This window comes from Mustelus asterias, chromosome 12 (assembly GCF_964213995.1).
Source record: "Mustelus asterias chromosome 12, sMusAst1.hap1.1, whole genome shotgun sequence".
Lineage (NCBI taxonomy): Eukaryota > Metazoa > Chordata > Chondrichthyes > Carcharhiniformes > Triakidae > Mustelus > Mustelus asterias.
In genome coordinates, this window is record NC_135812.1 from 54929999 (window position 1) to 54952319 (window position 22321).

Here is a 22321-nt window from a genome sequence, read left to right on the forward strand (position 1 = left end):
TTTTGCGATTTGTGCTATGAACAGTTGGAAATCCTACTACCGAAATATGCCTCAGATCTGCGAATACTTTATTGTAACGTTTGTTTGAATGTTTTGGTTTGTAATTAGCTTATTGTAATAATGGTATTTAGAATATGTGGTTGTTTGTATTTGTAGAATGTTGTTGTCTGTAGCTTTTGGAATGTAAATATGTTATAGGGATGTATTATTACTGTACATGCCAATGCCTGGGCCTTGCTTGACTGTTGAGTGACTGGGGAATTCCTGACAGATATTGGTCCTGAGTTTGTGATCCATCACGGTTCGCGTTCAGGATCAACAGGAGGGTCTGTGGCCAAATGGCGATTTATAAAGCACTCTGGGATAATTGGGCAAGAACTAAAATGGCAGGCCGCAGCCTAAAAGACGGAGATAAACAGGCTGCAGCTCAGACGACTGAATATACAGGATATGTATATATACAGGGGCGGCACGGTAGCACAGTGGTTAGCACTGCTGCTTCACAGCTCCAGGGACCTGGGTTCGAATCCCGGCTCGGGTCACTGTCTGTGTGGAGTTTGCACATTCTCCCTGTGTCTGCGTGGGTTTCCTCCGGGTGCTCCGGTTTCCTCCCAGAGTCCAAAGATGTGCGGGCTAGGTTGATTGGCCATTCTAAATTGCCCCTTAGTGTCCCGGGATGCATAGGTTAGAGGGATTAGTGGGTAAATATGTAGGGATATGGGGATAGGGCCTGGGTGGGATTGTGGTTGGTGCAGAATTGATGGGTCAAATGGCCTCTTTCTGCACTGGAGGATTCTATGATTCTATGATATAAGAACATAAGAACATAAGAAATAGGAGCAGGAGTAGGCCATCTAGCCCCTCGAGCCTGACCCGCCATTCAATAAGATCATGGCTGATCTGAAGTGGATCAGTTCCACTTACCCGCCTGATCCCTATAACCCCTAATTCCCTTACCGATCAGAAGTCCATCTATCCGTGATTTAAACATATTCAACGAGGTAGCCTCCACCACTTCAGTGGGCAGAGAATTCCAGAGATTCACCACCCTCTGAGAGAAGAAGTTCCTCCTCAACTCTGTCCTAAACTGACCCCCCTTTATTTTGAGGCTGTGCTCTCTAGTTCTAGTTTCCTTTCTAAGTGGAAAGAATCTCTCCATCTCTACCCTATCCAGCCCCTTCATTATCTTATAGGTCTCTATAAGATCCCCCCTCAGCCCTCTAAATTCCAATGAATACAAACCCAATCTGCTCAGTCTCTCCTCATAATCAACACCCCTCATCTCTGGTATCAACCTGGTGAACCTTCTCTGCACTCCCTCCAAGATCAATATATCCTTCCGCAAATAAGGGGACCAATACTGCACACAGTATTCCAGCTGCGGCCTCACCAATGCCCTGTACAGATGCTTTTATATTCTATCCCCCTTGCGATATAGGCCAACATCCCATTTGCCTTCTTGATCACCTGTTGCACCTGCAGACTGGGTTTTTGCGTCTCATGCACAAGGACCCCCAGGTCCCTCTGCACAGCATCATGTTGTAATTTCTTTCCATTTAGATAATAATCCAATTTGCTATTATTTCTTCCAAAGTGAATAACCTCGCATTTGTTAACGTTATACTCCATCTGCCAGATCCTCGCCCACTCACTCAGCCTGTCCAAATCTCTCTGCAGACCTTCTACGCCCTCCACACGATTCACTTTTCCACTTATCTTTGTGTCATCTGCAAACTTTGTTACCCTACACTCAGTCCCCTCCTCCAGATCGTCTATATAAATGGTAAATAGTTGAGGCCCCAGTACCGATCCCTGCGGCACGCCACTAGTCACCATCTGCCAACCAGAAAAGCACCCATTTATTCCGACTCTCTGCTTCCTGTCGGATAGCCAATCCCCAATCCACGCTAACACCCTACCCCCAACTCCGTGTGACCCAATCTTCTTCAGCAACCTTTTGTGAGGCACCTTATCAAACGCCTTTTGGAAATCCAAAAACACTGCATCCACCAGTTCCCCTCCGTCAACCGCACTAGTCACATCTTCATAAAAATCCAACAAGTTCGTCAAGCACGACTTTCCCCTCATGAATCCATGCTGCGTCTGCTTAATCGAACCACTCTTATCCAGATGGCCTGCTATTTCTTCTTTAATGATGGATTCCAGCATTTTCCCAACTACAGACATTAAGCTAACCAGCCTGTAGTTACCCGCCTTTTGTCTATTTCCTTTTTTAAACAGCGGCGTAACATTAGCCGTTTTCCAATCCGCCGGCACTACCCCAGAATCCAATATGGGCCACCTCCAGGACAAAGGGGAGTTTCTGGTCAAACTGAGTTGTTTACCAGATATAGGTACCTTAACCCCTTATTTGGGAGGGAGGTATGTGTCCTACGTGCTCCCAGCACTTACAGACATGGCTGTTGGGGACACACCCAGAGATTGGTGTGGCAGCACCCGATTGGACTTTATCGATCAGGGTGATCAAGTCCGGATTGATTGATTGGCAATGGCCAAAAGGGGCGAGAAACCCAACGGGGTATAAAGGGTGCTGCGCAACCAAGAATCTCTCTCTCTCTCTGACCCCACGAACGAGCTACAACAACGGTGATCGTCGCCAGCAACGACCAGCACGAAGAGAGCCACCACACCCGAGAAGGAAGGAAGATCAGAGCCAGAGTGCTAGACCAGACCAAAGGGCCAGACTATGCAGAGGACTACAGAGACCAGCACACAGATAAAGACCAATGTCTGCCTGGGTACTTGCCAGTCACGCAAAAGTTAAGTCAAGGTCTAGTGTTGGACTTGAACTTTAGTATTTCTGTAAGATAACTTATTGTTGGTTGAGTGGGTGATTATTGATTGTATGTTTAAATAAATATGGTTGTACTGACAAGAAGTCTACTCGCAATTCTTTGTCCACCATATAAGGGTTAAAGCAGACTGTGCGGCAGGCACAACAACAGAATCAAGGGGAGTGGTGAAGACCAAGGAGTGAATTGGGGGTCCGGTGTCGGGGGGGGAGGCAACTACTCCTGAAAACTCTCACCAAGTTTGAGGATAGACTGGATAGTCAGAAGCTTTTCCCAGGGTGGAAGAGTCAATGATGAGGGGGCATAGGCTTAAGGTGCGAGGGGCAAGGTTTAAAGGAGATGTACGAGGCAGATTTTTTACACAGAGGGTGGTGGGTGCCTGGAACTCGTTGCCGGGGGAGCTAGTGGAAGCGGATGCGATAGTGACTTTTAAGGGGCGTCTGGACAAATACATGAGTAGGATGGGAACATAGGGATATGGTCCCCGGAAGGGTAGGGGGTTTTAGTTCAGTCGGGCAGAATAGTCGGTGCAGGCTTGGAGGGCCGAAGGGCCTGTTCCTCTGCTGTAATTTTCTTTGTTCTTTGTTCTTTTGTTCTATGATAACAGCACATCACGATGACCCATAATAACATTCCCCCTGTCCCAATGGTCATCTCCATCCTGATTATTTCCCACCACTTGGTTTCCTGCTGTTCCTGGAACAGATACGTCCTACCAATGGTGTCCCCTCGATTGTTTTAATCCGGTGGCAGTCTGGGTAGCAAGTTTCACCTCTGTTCGTCCCTTATGGGCCTTTGGATAGCCTGACATACACATGGGTAATTTCCATAGCCTCCCACATGGCCTGTTGGACCACTTTCCCTAGTGTTTCGTCAATGTACAACGCATCATCTCACCAGACAGCAAACAAGTATCCCAATGTTTTCCAGGCGGGTGGAACTCTCCTACAGTCAGTGAGCCTGTCACTTGCAGACAAAAAATTGTGATTGCTTTCACGAAGTAAAGCCTCTGAGATTATTTCTGTCTCCGGGGTGATTCTGCATCACTGTGTGGGACCCACTTGCCCTGCTTTAAATGCCTCTTTCAGTGGTAAAATATCAATGATTACCTTGCTGGTGTTCCTGAGAGGCTTGAGGGTCTGACAGGCATAAACGATGTAATGCTTTGATTCTGATCAGCATTCTGTCGTGCTCACATATTCCAGGCCCTCCGTATGGATCATGTATCCTTTAGACCCGACTCAGTGAACCCAGCCCCTTTCCTCTGTCCTTAATGATTTAAATCTGTAACTATCCTTAAAGATCCCGTTGGATGTATTTTCCTGTGGAACCGTCATAATAAGTTTGATAGCCTCTCCTCACTGGACCTCCTCCCGGTCAAGTGATCACTATTCATGTCTATCCCGGTGAATGTTAAGAAAGTTTAATTCATACAGCGAGGTAAGTAAATGTCGGGGAATGGTCCCAAATCTCAAATCTTCAAAGTCAGACCTAACCTCATGTATCAGATCTCTGGCGAGATTATCACACTTTTATTTTGTATCTGTGATTCAGGAGCAATTCTCTAAGTATAATTGTCAATTATAGTTGGACTTTAGCAGTAGCAACTCTGCAGTTGGACTTTAGCCATTTAATGGTATTGGGATGATCGTGGCAATTTCATTAATAAAACTGAAATATTGTAGGTTACTGCTGGGGATGCCATTGTCACATCGTGTAGTAAAAGTTTAGCTTTCCCAATCATAAGTAGCCCATCTGGTGGGACCTCTAACATGTTTGGACACTGGGTAGTGTCCAAACTTGCTAGACACTTGCTATCCACAAGTACTAAGATTATAATATCTAACATCGAAACAATCAAGTCTATAGATTAGATGAATACATAATTCTTGGCAATAATGACCTTCTAGTCCAGTTTCCCACACAAAGGAAGGGAGATGAGGCCACCCAGCAATCAAATTAATATTGGATCTCAAGATCACAGGGTTCTTGATAACAAATGAAAAACTATAAACACAATAGTAGGACCTAAACCTGGGAAATAGTTATATATTCTTAATGTCCAGATTATCATCTGTATGTCGGTGATGTTAAAACCTTCAAGTGGCTCTGGTTCGGACAATGTCTTTCACGCCAGGGGTAGTTGTGGACCCTTCATGTCAGACCCGCGGCAGAGTTACAGCCCTGGTTCTGTGGCTGGTCAATGTAACCCTGTCTGATATCCAAGTGTTGGGTTTCTTTATCCACTCCCGTTCCTCTTGTGGGTTGCGGAATGTACTATACAGGGTGCAGGCAAGTGTCACCTTCCACGTACATTATCAGTGCTTCCCACGATCTCACGATAGTCATCCGAGTGAATAGGAATCTGTGAAAACATTGATGTTGGTCCCCACCAGTCGAGCAGTCATCAGGTTTGTGAGGCACTTCATATGTTTTTAACTGAGTATAATGTTTCCACCGACTTTCCATCTTTGTATCACTAAGTGTATACATTTCACTTGTCATAATTCCCTCATATGGTCTATGCCACCACGGTTGGAGGCTGCTACGTTCCGGTCACATCTTCACTATTACCTTATCACCGAATTATGGTATCTTTAATTTTTCAAATTACTGAAATCCTGCACTGCCTATCAGTCTCTGCTTCTTTTTGCACTATGTTGCCTTACTCCTTCGCACCTTGTCTATTGTTACTCTTGATCACTTTTTTGTCTTCTCTCGCCCTTGAGTGGGGTGATCTGTGCAACAAGAAAATCCACTTCCCTTTCTCTTTTAGACTCCAGCTTCCTCTTCACCTGATTTGTGTCAAATTCCATTCGTATGAACTTGAATGTGATCTCAAAATGATGAGATTGATGCTCCTTTCTCCCTGGTACTTCCCAATTGCAGATCACCTCACTCAGTATCATTCCAAATAATATCGCGCATGGATTTCAAATATTCTCCAGCTCTCCATTTACCTGGATCCACTTCATGGATATTCCTCATCAGGTTTACTTGTTCTCGACCCTTAATAGTTCCCATCCAAATTATTGACCTTTTTACTATAATGTGCTCATTTTTGACTTGTTCCCATTTGTTTTGTTCTATTCCAATTGTTTTGAAATTGATTTCTTGATGGAAAATGTATCAGTGCCTTGGTCACTTTGGCCCCATTAACCATTTTCATGCCATGTTGTTTGTCAAGTAGTGTGCATGTCTGAAACCTTCTCTTCAATGGCAATTTGATAAAGTGAATTCAAAATTGTCTCAGTTATAGGAGGCAGAGGGTAATGTCAGAAGGCTGCTTTAGTGACTGGAAGTCAGTGTCCAGTGGGGTACCACAGGGTCCCCTATTATTCGTCATTTATAGAAACAACATAGATGACTTTGTGGGGGTGGGGTAGGATTAGTAAGTTTGTGGATGACACAAAGGTTGGACGGGTGGTTAACAATGAGGCTGAGTGTCTTGTGTAACAGGAAGATATAAATGAGATGGTCAAATAGGCAGATGGAATTTAACCCTGAAAAGTGTGAGGTGATACATTTTGTAAGGAGTAATTTGACCAGGAAGTATTCAATAAACGACATGACAGCAGGAAGTTCTGAGGAACAAAGTGACATTGGCGTGTTTGTCCGTAGGTCTCCGCAGACGGAAGGTGAGGTGGTGAAGAAGGCATTATGGTACACTTGCCTCAAGAACTTTGGTGGGGCCACAGCTAGGGAGGCCAGACGTCCGGCTTTAGGCGGTACAGTCCGGCTTTTGAGCACTCTGTCCTCCATCCGGTTGTTGAAGTGGAAATTCTCCGGCTTCCTAACTGTGAAAGATAGACTCTACAAAATTCGTTCCGTCAATATAACAAGCATTTATTTACAAATAACTGCATGCAGTATATGGCTGAAACTTGGGGTCAGAGAGCAGTTGGTACAACTGCTGGTTCTTCCACAAGTCCGCGCTTACACAGAGAAACTGTTCAGTATTTGTACATAATTATTATCAGTTTTCGTGACCAGAGCATATTCAGGAATTCGATTAGTAATAGAATCGTGAGCAATATCATTAATCAGGTTTTAACTTGCTGACCTCCCAGAACTCTTTGTCTCATTATTCATACCCTTATCTTGTCCTTTGATGTAACAGAAAAATGACGGTGACTCCTTCATCTCTAACCTTATCTGGTCTTGGTCATACTGGCCTAGTTAATCTTATCAGGGCTTCTTGAGGTCAGGAAGCCTGAACTTCTCTGGTCTTATTCATGTCTTAAGTTATGTGGAGTCAGCTTTATCAGATCTTACAGGGGTCTGGCTTTTTGAAATAGTTTGGTCAGCGTTCTTACATTATACCAGAGAGTTGACCAATTTTCCCAGCATGCTACTGCTTAGTTCCCTCCTTTTGTCATATCCACATTTCCTCCTTTTGTCATATCATGACAACTAATTAAATGGGTATATCCAGGACCCGATTAATGATGCATTTACACAAGCAACCAAGCAATCCTATCCCCAGTAGCAGTAGTAGTAGTAGCATGAAGGCCTTAAAGATCCAATCAGATAATCCGTGACCCAGCCATCCTAACCAACCCGGTGGGTTATAATCATGAAATTCATGGCCAACCTCTTGAATTTGACCAGCCTGTCTCTTAATATGGTCGGCCAGGTTGGTGATATTTTCAGAGGCATCTGGGATATAAGTACAGCATTCCTGACCTACAATGGCGCATGTTCCTCCCAGCGAGGCTAACAGATAATCCAAAGCCAGTCGATTTTGTAATGCCACGGTCCGGACAGCCACCAGCTCAGCCGAGACCTCGGCCAGTGCCTGTCCAGTTGCCCTGGCTTCTGCCGCTGTTACGTTTGCCAGTTGTTCCAATGCTGAGGCCATAAGAATCAGTTCGTTGGCTGCCCTGCCCGTTCCATATAGTGGAAAGGCCATCATAAAGAACTGTTCGGTTCCGCTAATGGTCCTTTTAGCTCGCGAGGGGTGATGCTGAAGGGAGGGTAGGTGGTGCATGTAGGGTACGACATATCCCAGATAACAGGATCCTATCCAATTGGTAGGAAGCCACGAGTATGCTTTAGTGCCACATATAAAATATGTTCCATTATAGGCCATAAAATCATCAGCCAATGTCATCCAGGGTGTTGGGGAAGTATGTGCCCATGAACTGTTAGAGGTTATATTCCATAGCCCGGACAAATCAAGGATAAACATACCCTTGGTGGATAGGTTTGCCACTGGTCCTTGCCACTCAGCTGTAAGGTTGCATCTATTTTGTCCCATCAACTTTCCTTTCCCTGATTTACTAAAACATAGGGAACCTCGTACATCACTCGAGGGGACGGTAAGGGAGGGTGGAAGCAAGGCATGATTATAAGCAGGCTGGTACCAAGCCAAAAACCTAGTCATTTCATAGCCAGCCGAGTTCCAGTCTCTCATGTTTCCCCCCACCACCCTGTTCGGTTTTGACGTAGAATCCATTCAACAGTCTCTTCTATAGAGAATGGGAGGGATTGGAGAGGTATTCCTTCCCTAGAATGGACGGGGATGTGGGTGCAAACCCAACATTGGCTCACATTCAATTTTTCAGCATAAATATATGACATATATAAATAGGTATTGGCATGCAGTCCCCGCGTAGTGCGTTTTGGCCATTAAGGCCAAATAGTCCAGAAAGTCCAAAAAATATAATGAAGATCTTCATCCTGTGTTTGTATCTTGATTGGAGACAACTTTTTTACAGTCGGACAAATGAATCCAACTTGAACGTCCTTCAAGCTTGATGGAAGTCGGTGTAGTCAGTAGGACTTGAAAGGCTCCACTCCAGAGTTGTCCCAGCTTCTTTCTGTCCCAGTTCTTCACCAATACGTAGTCTCCGGGTTCGATCACTGGATATCGAGGGGTGGCTGGCCTTGCTGTCACTGGGAGATGTGCCTGTTTCACCTGTGAGTGGAGAAACTTCAGAGAAAGTGTTAATTGCTTCAAATAATTCTGCATCTGTTCCCCCATCACATGTAGATCTACTCCCTCCAGGGGTTTGTCATGGGCATCCCAGGAAGTCCTCATTGGCCGACTGTAGACTATCTCTGCAGCTGACAGTCCGGTCCACGAATGTGGAGTCACCCGCATGTGAAACAGTGCCAAGGACAATACCTTTAGCCAATTTAATCCAGTTTCTTCAGTCAATTTAGATAATTTTTCTTTTAAAGTCCCGTTGGCTCTTTCCACAGTTCCTGCTGCCTGCGGGTGATATGCGCAGTGCAGTTGATGGTTAATTACGAGTGCTTCGCACAATTCAGTTTTGATCCGAGCCACAAAATGTGGTCCATTATCTGAGCTCACCATTTTGGGTACCCCAAAACGGGGAATAACTTCTGTCAATAATAACTTCACCACCGTATGTGCAGTACAATTCGTGGTGGGGAAGGCTTCAATCCATTTACTAAACACATCGATTATTACTAGACAATATTTATAGCATTGTACTTTTGGTAATTCAATAAAATCAAGCTGTGTACAGGCAAAAGGACCATCTGGCAAGGGAGTGGTTCCAGGAGGGCATTTAATGCCTTTACCCTTATTATTTCTCATGCAAATGAGGCATCTATCCAGCCACGTTTGCGCTGCTGTATTCAAATCTGGGTGCCACCAAGTCTTTAGAAGTAGCTGTACCATTCCCTCCTTGCCAAGATGGGTACAAGAATGCAAATAGTCAATAAGTACCGGCAATAAAGAATCCGGGATACAAACTTGACCAACTGGAGTAAGCCAGAGTTCCTGTGCCAAGGAGTGCGAACACCCCATTGACTTCCATAGCGTGCGCTCAGAATCAGAGGCGTCCCTCTGTAATCGTTGAACCTCAGTTAACTCTGGCATTCCCTTCGTCCTCAATGCAGGTACCTGATTTAGAGCCTGATTACCCCCAGTGGGAACAATCACAGAGGCCGATACAGCTGCCACCTTAGCAGCTGGATCAGCACGGGCATTCCCTAATTGCACAGGAGTGTTCCCCTTCGTGTGCGCAGCACATTTAATAACAGCCAATTGACGAGGAAGCTGAACAGGATCGAGGAGATTTTTAACCCAAAGAGCGTTTTGAATGGGAGTTCCTGCAGAGTGAGAAAACCTCGTGTCCTCCTCTTCCTCCGTATCGCCTGAATAGGGAAACAGCGGCATGCCAGAGCAACTGGGAGGATTCTCCTGTTGTTTAATTTGATGGGCTAGCCCAGCCTGCCTATCACCCAATGATTTCGTACCCCCACCCTGTCGTTTTGTCCCCTGATGCTTCCTATCCCAAAGTCCACATTCTAATTTTAAAGTTTCCCAATCCTTAGATTTCCTGTCCACACATTCATCAATCCCTTTTTTATGGGCGTTATCCCTCCAACTCATTAATAGCGATTGTTCATGGTGCCTAGTTGACTCTTTTTTCCAGTTTGAAATTAAAGTTTTCCATTTGCAACCTGCATTTTACTCCATATAGCTTTCTCTGCTGCAGCGCAATTTTCCAAGTTCCATGTGCCGCCTAGTGGCCAAATATCGGTATCTAATTTACTATTTAGTGCGGCAGATAAGCAACGTAAATTACGTTCCTGAGTAGGGGACTCAGAACACATAAAAAGCAATGGAGAATTGTCCCCCGTTTTGTCTAAATTCTGTCCCATAATGTCAGTATACTGTGCCCCTGGTAAAAATGTTAATAAAGAGAATTCCTGGTACCAAAATGAAATCACAGGGTCCCTGACCCAAACTTAAGCCTGTATAACCCTGATCCGGATCTCACACGAGATCAAGGGGTCCCTGACCTCAGGCTAGATGCAATCGGGTCCCTGACCCTAAACACAATTGGGTCCCTGACCCTAAACAATCTACTCACAGTCTAATTTAGATTCGAATACCGTCACCTATTAGTGTCCTCTGTCAGGGACGAGGGGTTGTAGCACTGATCCGAGAGAGAGAGAGAGCCCAAGGTGAATCTTATCTTGTGCCGGCGTCCGTCTCTTCCTTCCGGGTCGTGGCTCGATCAGTTCTTCAGTCCCCCACGGAAATTCACCCAGGGTATTGGTTTCTGCTCGCAGCGCCAAATGTTGAAGTGGAAATTCTCCGGCTTCCTAACTGTGAAAGGTAGACTCGACAAAATTCGTTCCATCAATATAACAAGCATTTATTTATGAATAACTGCATGCAGTATATGGCTGAAACTTGGGGTCAGAGAGCAGTTGGTACAACTGCTGGTTCTTCCACAAGTCAGCACTTACACAGAGAAACTGTTCAGTATTTATACATAATTATTATCAGTTTTCGTGACCAGAGCATATTCAGGAATTCGATTAGTAATAGAATCGTGAGCAATATCATTAATCAGGTTTTAACTTGCTGACCTCCCAGAACTCTTTGTCTCATTATTCATACCCTTATCTTGTCCTTTGATGTAACAGAAAAATGACGGTGACTCCTTCATCTCTTGCCTTATCTGGTCTTGGTCATACTGGCCTAGTTAATCTTATCAGGGCTTCTTGAGGTCAAGAAACCTGACTTTCTCTGGTCTTATTCATGTCTTAAGTTATTTGGAATCAGCTTTATCAGATCTTACAGGGGTCTGGCTTTTTGAAATAGTTTGGTCAGCGTTCTTACATTATACCAGAGAGTTGACCAATTTTCCCAGCATGCTACTGCTTAGTTCATACAATTCCACACGGTGCCAACTCAAGCCGGACGTTAATTTGCCCTCCTTTTTTGGGTCACAATGCCTGGGTACTGATTGACGGCAGCACCGGGCCAATAGGAAGAGGAGTGGGACTGCCAATCAGATCGAATGAGGGAAGGCGGAGCTGCGCGTCGATTTAAGCATGCGCAGTGCGAGTCATGGGGAGGCAGATCAGTGTTTACCTCTCGTATTGACAAACGGTAAGAGAAAAATGGTGGAGATCAGGGAGCGATGAATCTGGAGGGTGATGAGGAAGGCTTTATAAGCATGTTGTACAAGCCCAAACCCCGAAAAAGAGTTTCCCGATGTCATGTTTGCACCGAGCCAGGCCACAGCTCCAATGTTCAGCTCCGCATTAACGGCCGCCATCTTAATTGGATGCGATATGCAGCTGTGCGCACGCGCAGTGGCCATCTTTGTCCCCCTTTTTGGAAATTTGGAAATGACCACCCTAGCCACAGCTGGAGTACTGTGTGCAGTTCTGGTCACCACATTATCGGAAGGATATGATTGCACTGGAGGGAGTGCGGAGGAGGTTCACCAGGATGTTGTCTGGGATGGAACATTTAAGTTATGAAGAGAAGTTGGATAGACTAGGATTGTTTTCTTTGGAGCAGAGAAGACTGAAGGGCGACCTGATCGAGCTGTACAAGATTATGAGGGACATGGACAGAGTGGATGAGGAGCAGCTGTTCAACCCTTAGTTGAAGGGTCAGTCACGAGGGGCTGTAGATTCAAGGTGAGGGGCAGGAGGTTTAGGGGGATGTGAGGAAAAACCTTTTGCCCAGAGGGTGGTGATGGTCTGGAATGCACTGCCTGGGAGGGTGGTAGAGGCAGGTTGCCTCACGTCCTTTAAAAGTATCTGAATGAACACTTGACGCATCATAACATTCAGGGTTCTGGGCCAAGTGCTGGTACATGGGATTAGATAGAGAAATCAGGTGTTTCTCTTGTGTCAGTGCTGACTTCATGGACCAAAGGGCCTCTTCTGCAATGAGAGATTCTGTGTCTCTTAATTAAAGGCTAAAAAATCATACTAAATAGATTGACAAATCTTTAGTTTGTTTATGACTATCATAAACTATGACTATCATGGGGTGGCACAGTGGTTAGCACCAGGGATTCAATTCCAGCCTTGTGTGACTGTGTGAAGTCTGCACATTCTCCCCATGTCTGCATAGGTTTCCTCCGAGTGCTCCGGTTTGCTCCCACAGTCCAGATATGATCAGGTTAGGTGCATTAGCCATGCTAAATTAACCCTAAATGTCAGGGGGATTAGCAAGGTAAATACATGGGGTTTCGGGGATAGGGCTTGAGTGGGATTGTTCTCGGTGCAGGCTCGATGGGCTGAATGGCCTCCTCCTGCACTGTAGGGATTCTATGATCATACTTTAAAAAATCAATATTAAAATCTCTGCACATAAACATCATCTTCTTTTCCTTAACCTTAATTAACATGTTTTCCAGAGTATCTTTAAATGTCTCGATGTTAGTTCCTGGTCTCCTGTCTCCTGTATACACAATTAATGGCCACATTGTTACCTTTTTCAATGATGATTTCCACAGTTGTGTTTCCCATCACAACATCGATATTAACTGTCCGAGAGACTTCTAATTAAAATTTCTATTCATGCACAAAGTCAAAACCTCTTTTTTATTTGTCTAATTAATGTAGCTCATCACATGCCTTCAAATTCAAATTCATCAGCCCTTCCGAAAACAAGCTAAGTCTCTGATACAGTGATCACATTCAACTGGGCTTTAAGCTGATTCAAATACTCTGATCTTCTGAAAGTTTGTGTTTAAATTTCTAACATTAAGATAAGTGATACAACATCTTCCAAACGCTGTCACATTAAATTATTCATCAGTATAATAGAAACATAGAAACATAGAAAAACTACAGCACAAACAGGCCCTTCAACCCACAAGTTGTGCCGAACACATCCCTACCTTCTAGACCTACCTATAACTCTCCATCCTATTACGCTCCATGTACTCATCCAGGAGTCTCTTAAAAGACCCTATTGAGTTCACCTCCACCACCACTAACGGCAGCCGATTCCACTCGCCCACCACCCTCTGTGTGAAAAACTTACCCCTAACATCTCCTTTGTACCTACCCCCCAGCACCTTAAACCTGTGTCCTCTCGTAGCAGACATTTCCACCCTGGGAAAAAGCCTCTGAGAGTCCACCCGATCTATGCCTCTCAACATCTTATACATCTCTATTAGGTCTCCTCTCATCCTTCGTCTCTCCAAGGAGAAAAGACCGAGCTCCCTCAGCCTATCCTCATAAGGCATGCCACTCAATCCAGGCAACATCCTTGTAAATCTCCTCTGCACCCTTTCAATCTTTTCCACATCCTTCCTATAGTGAGGCGACCAGAACTGAGCACAGTACTCCAAGTGGGGTCTGACGAGGGTCTTATATAGCTGCATCATTAACCCCGGACTCCTAAACTCAATCCCTCGATTGATAAAGACCAGCACACCATATGCCTTCTTAACCACCTCCTCCACCTGCGGGGCCGATTTCAGAGTCCTATGGATCCGGACCCCAAGGTCCTTCTGATCCTCTACAGTACTAAGAGTCTTTCCCTTTATATTGTACTCCTTCATCCCATTTGACCTACCAAAATGGACCACGACGCATTTATCTGGGTTGAAGTCCATCTGCCACTTGTCCGCCCAGTCTTGCATCCTATCTATGTCCCTCTGTAACTTCTGACATCCCTCCAGACTATCCACAACCCCACCAACCTTCGTGTCGTCGGCAAACTTACCAACCCATCCCTCCGCTTCCTCATCCAGGTCATTTATGAAAATGACAAACAGCAAGGGTCCCAGAACAGATCCCTGGGACACACCACTGGTGACCGACCTCTATTTAGAAAAAGACCCATCTATACACACTCTCTGCCTCCTTTGGGCAAGCCAGTTCTGGATCCACCGGGCAGCAGCCCCTTGGATCCCATGCCCTCTCACTTTTTCTAGAAGCCTTGCATGGGGGACAAAGAACAAAGAACAAAGAACAGTACAGCACAGGAAACAGGCCCTTCGGCCCTCCAAGCCTGTGCCGCTCCTTGGTCCAACTAGACCAATCGTTTGTATCCCTCCATTCCCAGGCTGCTCATGTGACTATCCAGGTAAGTCTTAAACGATGTCAGCGTGCCTGCCTCCACCACCCTACTTGGCAGCGCATTCCAGGCCCCCACCACCCTCTGTGTAAAAAACGTCCCTCTGATGTCTGAGTTATACTTCGCCCCTCTCAGCTTGAGCCCGTGACCCCTTGTGATCGTCACCTCTGACCTGGGAAAAAGCTTCCCACTGTTCACCCTATCTATACCCTTCATAATCTTGTACACCTCTATTAGATCTCCCCTCATTCTCCGTCTTTCCAAGGAGAACAACCCCAGTCTACCCAATCTCTCCTCATAGCTAAGACCCTCCATACCAGGCAACATCCTGGTAAACCTTCTCTGCACTCTCTCCAATGCCTCCACGTCCTTCTGGTAGTGTGCCGACCAGAACTGGACGCAGTACTCCAAATGTGGCCTAACCAGCGTTCTATACAGCTGCATCATCAGACTCCAGCTTTTATACTCTATACCCCGTCCTATAAAGGCAAGCATACCTATAAAGGCAAGCATACCATACCTTATCGAACGCCTTGCTAAAATCCATATAAACCACATCTACCGCCTTCCCTTCGTCAATGTGTTTAGTCACATTTTCAAAGAACTCCACCAGGCTCGTAAGGCACGATCTGCCCTTGACAAAGCCATGCTGAGTATTCTTGAGCATACTAAACCTCTCTAAATGCTCATACATCCTGTCCCTCAGGATCTTCTCCATCAGTTTACCAACCACTGAGGTTAGACTCACCGGTCGGTAATTACCTGGGCTATCCCTGTTCCCATTCTTGAAAATAGGAACCACATCTGCAATCCTCCAATCCTCCGGCACCTCTCCCGTCTCCATCGACGACGCAAAGATCATCGCCAGAGGCTCTGCAATCTCTTCCCTCGCCTCCCACAGTAACCTGGGGTACATCCCATCCGGACCCGGCAACTTATCTATCTTGATGCCATTCAAAGATTCCAGCACAACCTCTTTCTTAAAGTCCAATAGTTATAAATAAGCACGTTAGGCACATTTCAGAGCTAGGGGTCATAGTTTGAGGATAAGGGGTGAACGTTTTAGGATTGAGATGCGGAGAGTAGTGAACGTGTGGAATTCACGGCCACAGAAAGTAGTTGAGGCCAAAATGTTGTCTGATTTCAAGAAGAAATTAGATATCGCTCTTGAGGATAAAGGGTCAAAGGATTTGGGGGAAGGGGGGATCAGGATATTGAATTCGATAACCAACCATGATCAAAGTGAATGGCGGAGCAGGCTCGAAGGGCCGAATGGCCTACATCTGCTTCTGTTTTCTATGTTTACAGCCCTCAGGACTCAACACTGAGTTCAACAACTTCAGCCTGTGACCTTTCTCCTCCATCTTAAACCTTTTTAAATAAGTATCCCAAAGATGTATTGCAAGCCCCTTGCCCCCCATTCCCCTCCCACACCGGCCCCCCTCCCACACTGGGTCCCCTCCCACACCGGGTCCCCCTCCCACACCAGGTCCCTCTCCCACACCGGGTCCCCCTCCGACACCGGGTCTCCCTCCCACACCGGGTCCCCCTCCCACCCCGGGTCCCCCTCCCACACCGGGTCCCTCTCCCACACCGGGTCCCCCTCCCACACCGGGTCTCCCTCCCACACCGGGTCCCCCTCCCACACCAGGTCCCTCTCCCACACCGGGTTCCCCTCCCACACCGGGTTCCCCTCCCACACCGGGTCTCCCTCCCACACCGGGTCTCCCTCCCACACCGGGTCCCCCTCCCACATCGGGTCCCCCTCCCACATTGGGCTCCCTCCCACACAGGGCCCCCGCCCCACACCGGCCCTTTTGTTCTCAAGGTTGCTCCATTTTGTTTCAATCTCTCCCAGCTACAGTTGAATATCCGACACATTCTCCCTCACTCCAGTTCTGATGAAGAACCAAAGTCACTCCAAACATTGACTCTGTTTATCTCTCCCTGCAGATGCTGCCGGAGCTGTTGAGTATTTCCAGCTTTCTCTGTTCTTGTTTCAGATTCCAGCATCAGCAGTACTTTGATCACAATCGTTACAATTAGCATTTATACTGTGAAAAAAGTTGCTTCTGGGATCAATATTATATTCAAAGTCACATCGATTACATTCTGTATAATCAACGGTCTTAAAACGTAACCCTTCACACCTTTCATAAATATTATCGCATTTAATATCCCCATCCAGAGATGAATTCATATTTCTTAATCCATCATCAATGCTATTAATAAGTGCCAACTGAAGATCATATTCGAGATAGTGGACCCACTGTGATAGCTGTGACGTCACTGGGCCTTTAAGAAATTTTTTTTTAAATCATGTTCTCTGCAGTTTGTAACCAAGCCTGTTTTTTTCATTGTGGCACCAGCTATTTGATTAGATGTCCCTGTATTGCTGCTTAACTGGTTTAAATGGGGTTCTGTTTATTTTTACTCTGGGCCTAATGCACTTTCTGGGAGTTTACAAACTTTTGAAGTGTTGTGGGTAGATTGATTGATAAGTCAAAGTCAGATGGTTCCTTTACAGAGGAATCCAAGGATTCACTTTCAGTTTTAGTTCGAAGCTGTGTGGAATCCTGGCTGAAAGGCAGTATTTCTGCGCCTCTTTCGTGTTATTAGAAATTCTGCTATGTCGGAGGCAGTTTTTTTTGCCTTGCTGGAGTGAAAATTCTGATGTTGGTGGTTTGCTAGTTAGAGGCCAGCAGTGGCATTATTTCTACCTCGAGGTGCTGGGAGTTCTGGAATGGAAAAACCAGAGTTTTAATTCTCTATCCGAAGGACTAATTCACAGCAGGTATTGCTGAGCTGCAAAACAACAAGAATATTCTTATTTTCTCTGCTAAACCTGGGACAGGTGTATGTTTATAAGGAGGTTTATTCTATTGGAACAGTGCATTTAGTTGTTAAGGTATGTACAATATCATACTTTTTTTTCTTGTTTGTAAATGGTAAAAGCTGTTGCTAATTTTCTTTCTATGTCTTAACTGTACTCTTAAATAAACTTTGTTTGATAAAAGTTCCCTAGTGGGTCATTTAAATCATACCTGGAGTGAAACATCCCATGCTTACTCTGACCAAATTCAAATAGCAAAACCTTTCGTCTCGACTGACGTCATAAATACTTTGGAATTTCTGACCTGGATTATAACACTGACAATGATTACAGTCCTGATTACTGCTTTCCCTACCTGTGTTTCTGAGTTATTTTGGAATATAATCTGTGCACTCATGTTTTACGCATCAAATACTCACATTATTCATAGTTTCTCTATGAATACCACCTTGTAAAATGTGTCATTTGATGTTAGTAAAATACAGCCACAAACTCGTCACAGTAAATGTAACTTTATTTCGATCTGGTCAGTCCCGAATAGCATTCATTTTCGCCTCTTCAAGATTCCCAATCAATTTAACAAATAGCTCCCAGCTCCGAGTCTGAGCTGCTTGAATCATTTTCTGTTTCCTTATCGACTGTGCATGTCTGCCGATTCAGCATTTCTCTCCGGGAGATGCTCATTGCTACACCTCAGATTCCTCCAAATCTCTTGGCCTCTTTAAGCATAGTGGTTAGCACTGCTGCCTCACAGTGCCAGGGAGCCGGGTTCGATTCCAGCCTCGGATGACTGTCTGTGTGGAGTTTGCACATTCTCCCCGCGTCTGTGTGGGTTTCCTCCCACACTCCAAAGATGTGCTGAGGTGTATTGGCCATGCTAAATTAATGCGACAGGGGTATGGAAAGAAAGTGGGAGCGGAATACTGAAAGTGCACGATCAGCCATGATCATATTGAATAGTGGTGCAGGCTCGAAGGGCCGAATGGCCTACTCCTACACTTATGTTCGCGGCACGGTAGCACAGTGGTTAGCACTGCTGCTTCACAGCTCCAGGGACCTGGGTTCGATTCCCGGCTCGGGTCACTGTCTGTGTGGATTTTGCACATTCTCCTCATGTCTGCGTGGATTTCCTCCGGGTGCTCCGGTTTCCTCCCACAAAGATGTGCGGGTTAGGTTGATTGGCCATGCTAAAAATTGCCCCTTAGTGTCCTGAGATGTGTAGGTTAGAGGGATTAGTGGGTAAAATATGTAGGGATATGGAGGTAGGGCCTGGGTGGGATTGTGGTCGGTGCAGACTCGATGGGCCGAATGGCCTCTTTCTGCACTGTAGGGTTTCTATGATTCTATGATAATAGGAGTAAAACTGTTCACAGTCTTCCAGCTGTAGTCTAACTAGTGCCGTGTTTAGTTTTCCTTATTTTTGTACTCCATGTCCAATGAAATAAAGGCCAACATCCCATTTGCCTTCCCACGGACCTGCTGAACTTGCATGCAAGCTTTGTGTGATTTATGAATGAGGATCCCCAAATTCCTCTGTGCTGCAGCTTTCTGCAGTCTTCCTCCATTTAAATAATATTCAGCTCCTTTATTCTTCCTACAAAGTACACCACTTCATATTTTACTACATTATATTCCATCTGTCAAGTTTTTACCCCTCACTTACCTCCTCTATATCCAAAAGGGTGAACTAATTAAACAAAGCCAGCAATGAGAACAAAGGACAAATGAACCGATGGATAAATTAATAAATTGAAAGGTTCCTTAAAGCAACACTGACAAAGAATATAAATCCCAAAGGAAAATTGCAAACTTTAAACCACAGTGTCCTTCCTCGGGGTGGGGGGAGGAGCTGATGATGCAGCTCAGCAGGCAGTCAACCCAGAGAAGCCCCTCGATCGCCCGCTGCCTGGACCTGTTGATGAGTTTGGCCATGATGTGGAGATGCTGGCATTTGACTGGAGTGGGCACAGTAAGAAGTCTCACAACACCAGGTTAAAGTTCAACGGGTTTATTTGGAATCACGAGCTTCAGAAACCTGATGTTGTGAGGCTTCTTACTAAGTTTGGCCAGGCCCAGGAGCAGGTTCACAAGGAGGTCCTCCTCACTCCCAGCACACTCCTCCACATAGGGTGCCTAAAAATCAGGAGCGTGAGACTGAAGTGAAAAAACTGGAATAAAAGCTTTTCCAAATAACTGAGGAGGTGATGCAGTCTGTTACAACTTACACACAAACAGTCCACAGACTCCACAAGGCTGAAAAAGGCACAGGCATCTTGCAGTGTGTGAACCAATGCAACCTATGGTTGAATGGGACTGCTACGTGCAGTATCCTCCAGCCCAGGACACGGATGGAAAAGGCATTATATGGGCTCAAGTAACCATCCAATCAATGCCCTCCGCCTGTATAGCCTATCATAATTGATACAATGAACATCCACAGTCTGAATATGAAAAGTCTCTATTCGCTGTGACTGGTCTGGTATCTGCACAGGCTGGATAACCGAGTGAATCCCTTTCCACGCTCAGAGCAGGTGAACGGCCTCTCCCTGGCATGTATCCGCTGGTGTCTATGCAGGTTGGATGAATTAGCGAATCCCTTCCCGCACGCAGAGCAGGCGAACAACCTCTCCCCAGTGTGAACTCGCTGGTGTCTCCCGAGGCTGGAGACATCCACAAAACCCTTCCCACACACGGAGCAGGCGAACGGCCTCTCCCCAGAGTGAACCCGTTGGTGTGTCACCAGATTGGTTGAGCGAGTAAATCCCTTCCCGCACACAGAGCAGGCGAAGGGCCTCTCTCCGGTGTGGACAGCCTGGTGTCGCAGCAGGGTTGATGACTGAGTGAATCCTTTCCCACACACAGAGCAGGTGAACGGTCTCTCCCCAGTGTGAACTCGCTTGTGTGCCAGCAGGTTTGATGATTCACTGAATCCCTTCCCACACTGAGAGCAGGTGAACGGTCTCTCCCCAGTGTGAATTCGCTGATGTGTCTGCAGGTGGGATGGCCGAGTGAATCCCTTCCCGCATTGAGAGCAGGTGAACGGCCTCTCCCCGGTGTGAACTCGCTGGTGCTTCTCCAGGGCTGATGAATCATTGAATCCCTTCCCACACTCAGAGCAGCTGAACAGCTTCTCCCTGGTGTGTATTTGTTGGTGTCTCCACAGGTTGGATGAAAGAGCGAATCCCTTTCCACACACGGAACAGTGGAATGACCTTTTCCCAGTGTGAATTTGCCGGTGTCTCGCAAAGCTAGATGCATCCCCAAAACACTTTTTACACTGAGTGCAGATGAATGGCTTCTCCCCGGTGTGAATTCGCTGGTGAGTCTGAAGACAGGATGACCTTGTAAATCCCTTCCCACATTCAGTACAGATGAATGGCCTTGTCCCAGCATGAACTCGCTGGTGGGTGAGCAGACTGGATGATCTGGTAAATCCCTGTCCACACTCAGAGCAGGAGAACGGCCTCTCTACAGTGTGAACTGCCTGGTGTCGCTGCAGAGTTGGGAACTGAGTGAATCCTTTCCCACAAATAGAGCAGGCGAATGGCCCTTCACCAGCGTGGACTCGCTCGTGCGCAAGTAGGTTCGATGACAGAGTGAATCCCTTCCCACACTCGGAGCAGATGAATGGTCTCTCCCCGGTGTGACTGCGTCGATGATTTTCCAGCTCTGATGGGGCTTTAAATCCCTTCCCACAGTCCCCACATTTCCATGGTTTCCCCATGGTGCGGGTGTCCTTGTGACTCTCCAGGTTTGATGGTTATTGAAGCTTCATCCATACACAGAACACAGGTACAGTCTCTCCCCTCTGAGGTTGCTGCAATTTTTTTTTCAGGCTGTGTAACTGGTTAAAGCTCTTTGCACACAGTGCACTGGAACACTCTCAGGTGTCACAATTTCTTTAAGACAGAGTGACCTGGGCCAAGCTTTCCAGAGTCTGCACCCTTCCTGGATTCACTTTCTTTCCCTTCAGTTGCTGCAAGTCCCCAGTTTCCCCCAGAGTGAGAAGTGAAATGGAAAAGGGGATTTCCTCCCAGACGTTGCAGAGGAGGAAATTTTAACCTGAAGTTCATTGGACAACTTCCGCATTGTGACGTCAGAATGGAGCCCGGCCTGAATCAGCCAATAGAAAATACTCTGCTCCGCGGCTACGTCTCCGGGTTCCAGTGCGCAGGCCCGGCGCGCAGACACGGGAGCCCCGCCCCCACCCGTTGTTCCCCCTTCACCTCCTCGAGCCCAGGTTTCCAGGCAACCGGCTGACGGCTCCGGCCAGAGCGAGAAGCCGCTCGGTGTTCTCCACCTCCCCCCACCCTGGCCCGGGACTGCGCATGTTCAAGGGAGAAGGAGAGAGAGAGGGAAGCTACGCATGCGCGGGGCAGTTCCGCCCCAGCCCCCCCACGACCATAATACTGAGGCTCTGACCAATGGGAAGAGTTGGAGGACTGGAAGGCAACTGGTCCTCCAACCAATCAGAGCGCGGGCTTTGTGCGGAAACACACCCACCCAATGAGAGTGTTCCAGTGCACTGTGTGCAAATCGCTTCTCGGCCTTTTGGCTAAGATCAAGTGTAGTATGGATTGGATGCTGCACTTGGTTACATTGAAGCTTCATATGTTTTTTTTTATACTTTTCCAATCAAATCAAATCCAATTCAGAGTCTCAACAAGTTGAGACATTTCAGATCCAGGCTGACAAGACAGGGCGAGCGACCAAACCACCCTGTCCTGGGCCTGATCTACATGAGCCAAGCTGATTGGAGAAGGGGGAGGTTCCTCCTCCAAGACTTGAGCTCATTTGCATCTTAGCCAAAAGGCCGAGATGCCGCTGTTAAAAATTGCTTCATATGAAACA

The 22321-nt window shown here is 46.4% G+C and overlaps 1 protein-coding gene and 1 pseudogene across 1 annotated transcript in view; one reads left to right on the top strand and one right to left on the bottom strand.

Moving 5' to 3' along the window:
• The window catches only part of LOC144502017 (uncharacterized), a 194521-nt gene extending 173001 nt beyond the window's left edge, over positions 1-21520 (bottom strand). The window contains exon 1 of the mRNA XM_078226033.1: positions 19932-21520. Coding sequence (XP_078082159.1) covers positions 19932-21194 — 1263 coding nt within the window. The 5' untranslated portion in view covers positions 21195-21520. The remainder of the gene's footprint in view (positions 1-19931) is intronic.
• Positions 21521-22005: 485 nt separating this feature from the next.
• Positions 22006-22102, top strand: LOC144502080 (U2 spliceosomal RNA; annotated as a pseudogene).
• The last annotated feature ends 219 nt before the right edge of the window (positions 22103-22321 follow it).